The sequence below is a fragment of the Mizuhopecten yessoensis genome, unplaced genomic scaffold, assembly GCF_002113885.1.
Source record: "Mizuhopecten yessoensis strain PY_sf001 unplaced genomic scaffold, ASM211388v2 scaffold10759, whole genome shotgun sequence".
Lineage (NCBI taxonomy): Eukaryota > Metazoa > Mollusca > Bivalvia > Pectinida > Pectinidae > Mizuhopecten > Mizuhopecten yessoensis.
The window spans coordinates 89598-103187 of record NW_018408707.1 but is presented as its reverse complement, the minus strand read 5'-3'; the positions used below and the strand labels follow the sequence as shown (position 1 = coordinate 103187).

The 13590-nt window shown below is 34.8% G+C and overlaps 1 protein-coding gene across 2 annotated transcripts in view; it reads left to right on the top strand.

Moving 5' to 3' along the window:
* LOC110462186 (organic cation transporter protein-like) overlaps window positions 1-5608 on the top strand; it is a 23507-nt gene extending 17899 nt beyond the window's left edge. For both annotated transcript variants that reach the window (XM_021516027.1, XM_021516029.1), the window contains exons 8-10: window positions 547-661; window positions 1377-1449; window positions 1817-5608. In XM_021516027.1, the coding sequence (XP_021371702.1) occupies window positions 547-661; window positions 1377-1449; window positions 1817-2044 (416 nt within the window). In that variant the 3' untranslated portion in view covers window positions 2045-5608. The remainder of the gene's footprint in view (window positions 1-546; window positions 662-1376; window positions 1450-1816) is intronic.
* Window positions 5609-13590: the final 7982 nt, after the last annotated feature.

Sequence of the window (13590 nt, the reverse complement as noted above, 5' to 3'; positions counted from 1 at the left end):
TTGGGGGGTTGGGGGGGTGGGGGGGTTAATTGCAAGGAGGCATTTTCATTTTGCCCCGCCCCTCTCACTATTTTACTATGTACAGTATTTTAGACCACACCAACACCATTTGAAAGTCTATATCGAATACATAATATGTACTTCTTCTTCCTATATATATATTATATGCATGTATTCACACCTGGAATGGAAATATATTTTGGTGTTATAACTATGTATCCATTTAAAATCCCTGTGCCACTGCCAAACACTGCAACTATGTGTTGGAAGCTCTTTTACTGGTTTGATAATTACAAGATTTACTTAATCATTTCTGAAAGGAAACCTGTATCTTGTGGAATTTTCATGATAAGATAAAGATGAAACTGTTCCAACTTCATTTTACTCTGAAATGAAATTAAGGGGAGGTAAGTAACTCTATTGAATGATGTAACTACAATAGAATTAATTCTAATTAAGTGCTTTACCTTGAGTGGGACAGGAATCTTTAAGATGTTGAACCTGAAAAACTGCAAGTTTATAGTATCCAACTTTTTTGTGTTCCAGGTTCCAAGATGTCACAGTTATCGACAGGCTTTGCCATATTTGGGAAGTTTGGTATGGGAGGTGTGTTTAGTCTCACTTTCCTGTACACTTCAGAGTTGTACCCCACTGTCATAAGGCAAGTATTATAAACGGGCTACCCAGAACTGTCAATTGTTTAGATGCGGTTGAGTTATATGTTTGACTCGCATGAAAAGTGAAAAAAACAAATAGTTTTGTGATTTCTTTTTTAGCAGTTGGTAATTACCCATATCTGCCCTGTCCCATCACATTGTGATTCATATTTATGGCTCTACAGACAACTTTTCATCAAAGTTATACAAAATCCAAATATGAGAATATACCTTAGATCCATGTTTATAATATGCCTTTTATTTTCGATACACAATTTACGAGAATGTGCCATAAGTAGCAACCAGCTTGTGGCAGTGTTTCAAATTGAGGTGAGTGCGTTTGATTTTTGATATCGGTTGCCAATCAGGGTGCGCGGTGCATTGAATCGCAAGATAGTCAGTTGTAGAATGGACCGGCTTGACAGGTAATGCACTTTTTTTTACCCAGCGATACCTTTACTCGTTACCAAGCAAGGACAAACTGAAATGTCGGCACTTCCTTAGAAACGATAGTCGGAAGAGATGAAAAAATCTTTTTTTTTAATCTCAATTGAAAGCTTTTTAACTTGCACTGTCAGCTTTAAGTTTGGACTTGACCAATCACAGATAACGTCATGAAAAGTGATGTCATTTGTGATTGGCTACGCAATAACTTAAGTCTTAAGATTGATTCATAATCCTGGAGCCTGATCATAACTGACCTTTGACCTTAACTTGTAGGAACATCGGGATGGGGAGCTGTGCGTTCTGGGCACGATTTGGGGGAGTGGTGGCACCACTTGTACTGATGCTGGTAAGATCTCTGATAAACTCTGATAAAAGTGTTACCATATATGTCAAACAAGTTTAAAATGCATTTTGCAGAGTTAAAAGACACACAAAAATTCAAATAAAAATAAACTATTTTATACATTTTTGCCATAGTTATAATAATAATTTGTTCAATAGGTACCAATACTCAAATCACTAACATGATATTTTTTGTCACAATATTTTCCCCTTAATAGCCAATTTGTTCATTCTAGAGAAATGTTGACCAACCATCTTTTACAAAAAGCTACTTTGGAAATTTACTTGTTGTTGTTACAATATTTAAAACAATATGTTAAATTATAAATTTCAAGAACATATCATGCAGTACAAAGTTTTTGTATTTATAGGGGGATGTTACCCATAAATCCATATCTGTTGTCGTGTTTGGCTGCATCGCTCTGATTGGTGGATTCGTCACGCTCCTCCTCCCGGAAACTCTTGGCCAAAAACTTCCGGACACTATCGAGGACACCGAGAGTCTTCGTAGTTACACACTGGACCAATACGAAGAGGATGCTGGGAAACAAAAGCTGACCCTCGGGGACGAGGAAGCTATCTGCATGACCAACAACTAGAGAAACAGCAGGGACAGGACACACTGTAGTTCACCACCAAGTTTAGTGCAAGCTATCATACATCTGTTTTAATGATAAGCTTCTTATGGAATAATGGATTACTTATACACAGGAAGTTGATCTTGAATATTAGCTTTTAAACATTTTAATTTTTATTTGATAAGGAACATATATATATATGTGTTTGAGATTTATTGTTTTCTTTTTATCAACTTATATATCCTACATGTTCAGGGATTATCAGTTGTACAAGTTTGAAATAAGTATTTTTGGTTTGTTTGTTTGTTTGTGTTTTAAATCCTTTTAATAGCTATGGTCATTTAAGGACAAGCCAGATTTTTGGTGGTTTAGAAAAAAATTTGACCAGCGGCTAGTACCTAGTGACTGCCCCATGTAGGCCTCCAACCGACAACTCTGTTGTGGAGGGCTAGTGATCTTTGTAAGGTCAGATGCCTTAACCACTCGGCTAATGCAGCTTCCTTTTGAAATCACTATGATTCAGCAATAGAGGTAGAACCCTGTTTGGATAAGCTAACAGATAATACTGCATTTGTACTGAAGAAATTAACTTTACTTTTAGAACAAGGTATCTCAGTTAATTTCCAAATAAATAGAATCTTTCGTTTGATCAAAAGGTTTGTCTTAAGCGGAATTTATTGCTGTCACTTTTTTTCTGTGTTTTGAACTATTTGCAATGGGTTTTTTTTACAAATTTTTTTAAAATATATTTAACGAGAACAGTGCATACTTACCTCCCTTGCTGTGTTCATTCTCCATAGGAACAATGCTTTTGTCATTTTTTTTTTGTTTTTTTTACTTTCGTGCTTCATTATATTTTTCCTTTGGATTTAATTATCATTTTTTTGGGAATAAGGTATTTACCTTAAAAATGATGGAAGTTTTTAATTTTTGTAAATGACCATTTACAAAGTTTAGTGAGGTCTACCTTACATTATCTGAAGCGTTTTTCGGTATGATTGTCCCATTTTTTAGTCCCTGAACATTATTCCTACATATTTTGTATATTGTTGTCCATGTATAACATGTCTACGCTGTTCTGGGGAAGGTTGTACTACTGTTATGTTCTCATACACATACTATGACACCCAACTTTCTTGAATTAACCGTACAACAGCCATTCCTTGGTTAATAGCAGCCAAAATTTGGTGAAATCATGCTTGAACATGTATACAACCAATTTGAGCTAATACCATATTTGAGCATGCTGCCATTTTATAATTATACCGTATTTGGTTGATTTGCCCTATTCTTGTATGATGTTGGGTTGTCCATTTGCCGTAACAGTGGTACTACCTTCTTTTAAAAAAACAAAATTTTAAAAAACCAAAATAGAAAGAAGTAGCCAGTTTGTGTGCAATGCAGTAATAAACCAAACTAAAAGAAGATGTGCTTTACAGAGCTGCTAATGAGCATCAATGCAATTACTTTTCTTGAAAAAAGTTATTTAGCTGATCTAGCTAGCCAGGATTGAAATCTAGTGATCATGCAAATAGCTCGGTTAATAGAGTATCTGCCCAATTTGCTCCAGACTGAATCCCTTTCAAGTTGTATTTTCCTCAACCAGTTTTGATTTTATCCCCTTTTGTATACTTCACTTGATTAGAAAAAATATTTCGTTTTTGTCATTAGCTTTTTTCCCTAGAAACAAAATGCTTGGAATATTCCTAAATATTGATTGTCTGTTGCCCCTCCCCACAAAAAAAAATCTGTTGATATTTAAAAAAGAAAGAAGAAAAATTGTACAAAATCTTGCTTATTGATGCTTGTGACGTGCACTTTGTAAAGTTGCATTAGTCATAACTATACGGTAAGATTAATTTGTATTCAAAAGATTAGGTGCATTTGCTCTAGTCCATCTTATACATGCATTAGGAACACACAATCAGTTATAATAAGTTATCATATACGAAAAATAACTGTTATCACTTTCAAAGAAAATATATGTACTCTCCGCAATAACATTTAACTTTCAATTGAATATGCAGTCACAAAAATGTAAATTTCAAGATTAAGTTATTATATAGGAAAAGAAATTAAATCACATTCAAAGTAAATATATTTATCCGGTATGTAATCTGAATTAATGAAAACTATCAGTTAAATATGTTGTAATGAACGTGCAAATTTCAAGACTGATGTTTCCAAGAATTGTATTTTGACCCTGCATCCCCCTGACAACAATATCTGTAAAAAATAAATAGAAAATTGCACATTTCATCTTATTTAAGAAGACAACATTCTTAATTGATGATGGTCAATATATTTTCGAGACAAGATAAGTGGATTAAACTAATTTGAAAAACATTAAAACTTAACTTCCACTATATTTGTGAATTGGATATTGGAATGACATAGCCACCATCACCTTACACACACATACTTCTGACAAGCATACAGTACATACCGATGTGGCAGATTTTAGTTGTACATAGGATTACGATTGCCTTCTAGCTTCGCGCTATAGGGAATTTCCCTTAAGCTCAGTGGTAGAACGTCCATCAGGAAGACGGGGATCGCGGGTTCGGTCCCCGGTGGAAGCATACTACTCACCTCCCTGTTACATCGAAATATGAGCATACAGCACCTTTTCTGTTGATTATGATTTGAATCTTACTGCTAAGTGCAATTAACATCTCTTGCACTTAAAAAACCCAAAAAAACTCATCACACCATTGCTGGATGTGATTTTAATTAATGACTGTTATTTTCATTCATTTTTTGAAAACAATCTGTCATTAATTCATAAAACAAATTAATATGTTTGATATTAGTTTTATTCCCACTGTCCATTACTTTCTCTGGAACATGTGTGGAATTGTTTGTATAACCTCTGACCTCTATAGTAATTGGCTCCTTGGCAGTGTGGTATATTGGATTGTGGTTGTGACCAAAGGTTGAATACAGTTCTAAAGTAATCACGGAATTCAACCGTAGAGAATCTTAGCAGAATGTTCATAGGTAATTATTTATAAGAACACATTGTGAAAATGTGAATCAAAACGAAATTTTTTGCTGTCAATTTTAAAGATTTATTATTATTTAAAATTTTAATTTGATAAAAGTTCTACTTTATTAGTAGCACCATGCAATAAATGAATTTCTATCAAATCTATGATGTTTTAAAGATATTAAGGTCATAGTTATTTTATCTACGTTAATCTAAAACAATATTTGAAATATAACTAACATATATATATGGACATAGATTTTAAACATATATAGGCCATATTTGAACCGCAGGAACACTTCTGGTGCCTTGACAATGCATCTGAACTACGGGTATCAGAACACTTATGACGCATTGACCACACATTTGAACTATCAGAAACTTTATGACGCATTTACCATACTTTTGAACTATAAGAACACTTATGACATATCAACCATACAATTGAATGGTTAGAAAACTTATGACGCCTTGATCACATATTTGAACTGTATGAACACTTGTGACACACTGACGACTCATTTGAACTGTAAGAACACTTATGACACATTGACCGCAAATTTGAACTGTATGAACACTTAGGACACACTGACGACTCATTTGAACTGTAAGAACACTAATGACACATTTACCATACATTTGTACAGTCAGAACACCAATGACACATTGACCACACATTTGTACAGTGAGAACACTAATGACGCATTGACCATACATTTGTACAGTCAGAACACCAATGATGCATTGACCATACATTTGTACAGTCAGAACACTAATGACACATTGACCACACATTTGTACAGTCAGAACACCAATGACACATTGACCACACATTTGTACAGTCAGAACACCAATGATGCATTGACCACACATTTGTACAGTCAGAACACTAATGACACATTGACCACACATTTGTACAGGAAGAAAACTAATGACACATTGACCACACATTTGTACAGTAAGAACACTAATGACACATTAACCACACATTTGTACAGTCAGAACACCAATGACGCATTGACCATACATTTGTTCAGTAAGAAAACTAATGACACATTGACCACACATTTGTACAGTCAGAACACCAATGATGCATTGACCATACATTTGTACAGTCAGAACACTAATGACACATTGACCACACATTTGTACAGTCAGAACAGCAATGATGCATTGACCACACATTTGTACAGTCAGAACACTAATGACACATTGACCACACATTTGTACAGTCAGAACACCAATGACGCATTGACCATACATTTGTACAGTAAGAAAACTAATGACACATTGACCATACATTTGTACAGTAAGAACACTAATGACACATTGACCATACATTTGTACAGTAAGAACACTAATGACACATTGACCACACATTTGTACAGTCAGAACACCAATGACACATTGACCACACATTTGTACAGTCAGAACACCAATGACACATTGACCACACATTTGTACAGTCAGAACACCAATGACACATTGACCACACATTTGTACAGTCAGAACACCAATGACACATTGACCACACATTTGTACAGTCAGAACACAAATGACACATTGTCCATACATTTGAGCTGTAAGAACGCTTATTGGTCCTCTACAAACTCCTTCACCATACTGATAAGCTGCCTAAACACAGAGTGTCATGTTATATACATTGTACATGTCTGCTTGTAGCACAGACTGGCTATGATAACCCCCTACTGGAACAGTGTACCTCTTATATAAATATTATAATAAATTGTTGGATGTTTACAACTAACACAGAATTCCATGTATCATTATCTGATTTTATTATATAGTTTTTATCTGTAGTGCTTGTATATATATATTTTTTGTCACGTTTTATATGTATGTGATGCTGTGATTGGCCAAATCTTTCTGGCTTTGGAGTTGAACCCAGGGGTCAATTTTCAAATACTTTCTCCATCAGGTTATGGTGTCAGAGTTAAAGACATATGCTATATAGATCTAACATTTGTGTGCATTTGACATATTTTATCTAATGCAACTAAGACTCACCAAAGTAATAGACTAAGTATATGAAACTCACGGAATTGATTTGATTATGTATGATAATGTAAGATAATCCATCTTGTTTGCGATATTATCATTAATGATAATATTTTATATAGTCGTAACGATAAAATTAATTCTTCATATTGTATCGTGGAGGAAAATTCAAATTTAAGTATCTTTGATTAACATGCTGAATTAGGCTTTAAGCCAAACAAAATAAACATCATTATTTCGATTAAGGATGTGGATATCTTCATAAAAGATTTTTTTCGTGGAGTTTCAAATCGTTGAATGGTATATATAATAATGCAATTCATCATTTGATATGAATCAGCAATATTTTATTCATTTCATTATATAAGTTTGTAATTTCGTATTTGATCACTGTCATACACATACATGTAAATTGTTTCGTAAACTTGATTAGCCTCCCTTTGTATATTGTAATATTTATTTGAACAACTACATCCATATCCTGATTTGAATATTTTCTAAATTATGTCAAAGAAAAATTAAATTGTATAATATGGGGGAAAGATATACCTTAAAACCTCTTCCCAGTTGGAACATTTATTAAGTTTCTGGCTTAATATATATAGAGGGACCACTTGCCCTGCCTTTTACAGGTTACATAACAATGTCACTTTTGGAATGCATCATAAATATGACAAAACAGATAAAGAGATGAAATACTGTATCCCGGGAAATTTTCGCTGCAGTTTAATTTTCGCCTTTTTTGCCCTCTAAAATAATGGTGTAGTTAGACATGACAGCGAATATTAGTACACAGTGTTTACCCTATATAGTAAAATGTAATTACATGACTTGTGAAGAAGGAAATAATTTTCGCCCTCTAAAATAAGGGCGAATTTATCAGTACAGCGGATATTAGGACAGTGTTTACCATATATAGTAAAATGTAATTACATGACTTGTGAAGAAGGAAATAATTTTCGCCCTCTAAAATAAGGGCGAATTTATCAGTACAGTGGATATTAGGACAGTGTTTACCCTATATAGTAAAATGTAATTACATGACTTGTGAAGAAGGAAATAATTATCGCCCTCTAAAATAAGGGCGAATTTATCAGTACGGCGGATATTAGGACAGTGTTAACCCTATATAACACAATGTAGTTACATGACCTGTGAATTATAGTGTTTATCCTATACAGTAAAATGTAATTACATGTAAGAGTGAAATTTACAGAAATATCTCAATATTTTTTTTACAGATTTTGACTTCAGATTGTATTAATTAATTCATTAATCATCCATTGGTTATCACCTTGACAGAAAGTGCTAATTTTTCTTTTATTTTGCATGTATTTTGTGTGAGTAAAAGTGTTTTTATTTCTGATAACGTAATAAAATATCATGATAGCAGAACAGAGATGTTAGTTGTTTTTTGCACTTTGTACACAAGACCTATAGCAAGTCATTGAGGAAATCAGGTACCATATCTTTTCCGTAGCAATTGATCCTTAACTTGCATTTTCAAAATGAAGGAAAGGAAGAGTCAACACAAAAAAGATAAAACCTGAAATAGAAGTCGTCTGTTCACAACTAAGTTGTTTGGTTAGTCTAAATATTTTAATATCAATAGATGTGTTCCAAAAAGAAATGTTTTTTGCCACCCTTTTGAAACAAAACTCGTGCAATCTATGTAATTGACCATGTGACCTATTGCTCTACGTCTATTTCGTCATGCATTGCCCTTTGATAATTATACGTTTTCAATTTCTTCTCAATAACCAATTAAGTGGCTGATTCCAAATTTGGTACACATTTTTCTTAAGAGGTCCTGATCTAGTATTTTTACATTTCATGCCGATCTGAAAATAACAAATTGCCTCCCCGGCCTCTTGACTGGCTGAGATAATTTCAACATCTTCTCAAAAACTACTGAAGGTATCGACTCAAAATAGCAGCACATCGTTGCTATGAGGTCACATCTAATTTATGTATTTACTTTGCTTGCAATTCTGAACACTGAAGATGGCCACCCTGGCCTCTGATTGGCCGAGACATTTTTGACTAATTTTCAAGAACCTCGAAGCAATTAACACCAAACTTTGTACAAATGTTTACCATCAGGTCCTGACTAGGTGTTCTTACTTTACAAATCGATTTTGAAATCCCTAAATGGCTGGCCTGCTCTGTAATCGACTGAGTTCACCGCAAGAATGACTGCAGCGATTGCCTGCAAACCTGGTACAATTTTTCTGCACGAGTTTCTAACTTAACGTTCCTTATTTTTATGTCAATCCAATAATCAATGATGGCAGTCCTGGCCTTCGATTTCGCCAGCAAAGAAAAAAATATCAGGATGGACGCCCTGACTGAGACATTATTTTACTTCTCTATAACAGATGCAGTGATTGACTTCAGACTTCCTACTAAAACATCAAGACCGGTGAATGTCACTAATATTCATTATATTGTTCAATTATGGAAAAAAGTTTCTGACGATAAACTATGTAGATAGTATGATAAAGCGGTTATACTTTGCATTCCAGAGGTTTCCTGACAATTTGATATGCAGATATACATACAGTTTCGGTTACTGCAGGCTTATAATAAAAGCTTTTTTCACTAATGGTATGTAATAGCAGGTACGACTAGGATACTGTAAGGCGATCTCAACCACTGCGTAGTAATCCTGATGATGCACACCATGTTGGTCAGCTGTTTGCTTTACCGTATCCTAGGTCTTAGCAAAGTCCACGCTAAGGGCATCCGTCTGCAGTAATTTCAAAAATCATATCGCTCTAGACTTATAATAATCTTAAATATGGTTGTGTTCAAGTTTTGTCCTTTTGTATTCTACCATTTACTGGAGCAGCAAAGTTCCCCCTCCCCTCAATTGTGTAGTTTCACAGCCGCGGTTAAAATCAAGGGGCTCATAGTCCTGTTCAGTTAAAATGAGGCCTTGGCATCCCTTCCACAATGCCATCAGATCATATGAAGGCACAAAGTAAATAAAATGGATAAAAGAGAAAAAGAGAAAGCTTCCACACTTTTGGGTAGTAAATCTCTTAAATACCCTTTTACAAAAAGAACACATGGATATCCCCGTTTCTGCAGGGGCATTATACAGTTATGCAGAACGGACACACCCGAGCCTGCATTCATGTAGCCGTTCTCATGCTCAATCACAGATCGATTTTGTGCTTAAGCCCAATTTCTTATTCCGGTAATAAATTAATAACAAAATCTTATTTTGTCAATGATTTGGAAAAAACAATTGAAGAGACTTAAAGCCGAATGCTGTTTTCAATGTTTTGCATTTGACTTACAAGAAAGTAGGTTTGAGCACATTATCCATGCTTGAGCACGATAATGATTTCATGAATACAGACCTAGGTCTGAACTTTCGACGAACTCGCATAAAAGTAACGTATCAGGCTTTCTCCAAAATACTTTGTGTTGCAACCAGTGCTGACAGCCACACGCCCAGACAAGAAAAACGAAGGCTGTCCCCCTTTATATATCGGTGACGATTCAGCAATGGTATCCCAGATAAATGTAGGTTAATTGTTTGTGCTGCTCAGGTCCTTGAACGTTACAAAGGCTCTCACTTCCCGTATCCCGTCGCATTGATCATAATAGACGACTAATATCACAGCCCTGGAGGAATGGAATTTTCGTTTTTCTTTTGTGTTCTTTATTGTGGACAGTGGCTAAATCAAAGGTGATCTGCTGCCACCCATTGTAAGGCCTCTATCTTTTCTCTTCTCTTTGGTTAACACTTGTCATCATGTCTTTTCGTGCCACAGTGCCCGGCTTATGGTATTACTCAGCGAGATGCTCTCTTAGTAAACACCTTCTTCATGACACTTGTTGTTACGAGGACGAAAATCCCTAAAACGATCACGTCATCACCAGAAAGATGTAATCTACAAACAGAATTGTGGAGACTCTAAATCGGAAATCAATAAAGCAAAAACAAAGGAGAGAAAAGAAACCAATGACCATACTGTCAATACACAAGTAAAAATGACAACAACAGGACAATGAGAGGATGAACGCAAGAACGACAATGAGAAGATGAACGTAAGAAAGACAACGATAAGATGAACGTAAGAAAGACAACGAGAAGATGAACGTAAGAAAGACAATGAGAAGATGAACGTAAGAAAGACAATGAGAAGAGATTAACGTAAGAAAGACAATGAGAAGATGAACGTAAGACACCCGTATGTTACTGCACCTTTAAAGTCTGGTAGCAGATACAGTATACCAAACAACAATCACACTGCACTGTTCCGTCCTTCTGATGCTCACCGGTGATACTAGGCGAGGCACTATAAATAAACCGGAGGGAAAACCAGATGTTCCAGAAATCACGGTATCATGGAACACCGGCAGATCACGTTATTCTTGCAACAGAGTAGTCTGTAGGAAGACACCAGCGGAAATAAACAGCAGGTTTGAGATAGAGAATAGAAGTCCAAGGTGTTTTGAAATGGGGGCAACATCGATATCTGTTTTTGGATCTCAAAAATAGTATATACTTTCATAATGATTGTAAGCAATTCGTAGAAGATATTGCCCGAAAAGGATTAGTATTTTGTGTGTGCTTATAGTTTTGCTACAACTTTGTTACCAAATTGTTAAAGCATAGGGGTAGATAGCACACTATAATTGACTTAAACTTGCTAGAATGATCTTTCAAATTTTGTTTTTACATTGATACATAATAAACTTGACGTGTAATTATTGCTGCCTATCTATGTACTCGAGAGTTGTTAACAAAAGCACACGCTGCAGTGATCGATTATGTAGTCATATACAACATACGGTGTCCGCCTTTTGTTTCAAATGTCCTAGAGTCCGAAACCTGAAGTTACTTTTACTTGACCAAACGTTACCTTGACCTTAGCCAAAGTTAACATAAAACCTAAAATAAACTTAACCTCAAAATTTACTAGTTAATCTCAGCTAACCTCAACCTCAACTAACCTTACCTCCAATTCACAAGTTCATCATCAAGTTACGTTAACCTTAAACTTCTCTTAATTTACCCTAGGATCCAACTTAAATTAACCCTAACCACAACTAACCTTACTTTGACTTTAACTAATCTTAATTCCCACCAAACTTAATCTTAAATGGGCTTACAATTAATCTCAACTAACATGTGTTAACGTTTATTCAACTAACGTTATTTGTAATCTTGATCTCCACCAATTCAACTTGAAATGTCAGCTAAACTTTACTTTAAACTTCATTATTAAGACTCATAAACCTCAAATCACCTTCACCAAACTTAAGTAAATCGCAAATATAATTACATTAAACCCCAACCGATGTAAACAATTAACTTTAATTTCAACTAACCCTAAACTTTAACTACAATTTAACTTTAACTTAGCAACGACTAAATTAACCTAACCACGACTAACTGGTACCCCATCTTACCTTGTATAGAGGTTCCCGAGACAGGTGATTGGTCATCGTATTTTTTTTAATTAAAATTGAATTAACTAACGACGGTAAGATATAAAAAAAAAATCAAAAGCAATACTGCCACTGGGGAAACTTTGTTCTCATAAGGTTTGTTAATGTCTGAAAATAATATTCATTCACGATTTCACGAGTTCCAGTCTGGTTTAATTTCGTATTAACTTTCGTTTCTATTATCTAAACCCAAGGGCCTATGATATTGTGTACCTTCCTAATGCTTATAAACACCAACAAGGATATATAGCTTCTAAAGTGACTAAGCCGAGAAACGAACCCAGACTCTCCTGTCATAGTGGAGCGTTTAACCCAATAGAGATTGTTTTATCCTGAAGGCGATTGACGATAATTAATTGAATGATTGTACAAGCAAAGAACGACATTCACTTGTAAGTATTATACTCAATTTATCATTATCTACCAAGCCCATGAGGATCACTATCCCTATATACATATCTATAATTCACAAACAATCCGGTATCATTTCCAACACTCTGTCTCGAAGTTGCCAGTAAAACTCCATTTGGGACCACAAAAACCACATTATCAGGCCACACACATGAAAAAAAAAAAAATGGGCCGTTTTCCCTTAATCAATTGTTGATTATAATTTTTCTAGCTCGATGATTCAATGAAGAAAAGAAAGTAAAAAGCGGATGCAAAGGGATGTTACAATTATCACATAGTCTTATCGTTAATTGACCTAATGGCCTGACAAATGTGCAAGAAATGGGTTCTATATCTAGCCTGGCTGTTGTATATCATGTTTATTTAACTCGAGTAATGTAACCTATAGAGCTTAACCGACTTTTCATTCTGAAAATAAAAAAACGGACATATTCGATTCAGACTTACACAATTAACAACATTCAATGGTTGTGAATTTCTTCTTATCATATACTTAATGACATTTACAATCAATTGTCAAAATTGCTTCAAAAAAACCCCCCCCAAAAACCTGAGAATTACTTAAAGATCAAAATCGATAAAACTAGGGTAAAATATGAAAAAAGAGATATTAACATGGAGACCATGAGAAAAAGTACAAGGAGAATAAGACCAGGCGTTCCAGAAGGGTAAGTGTCAT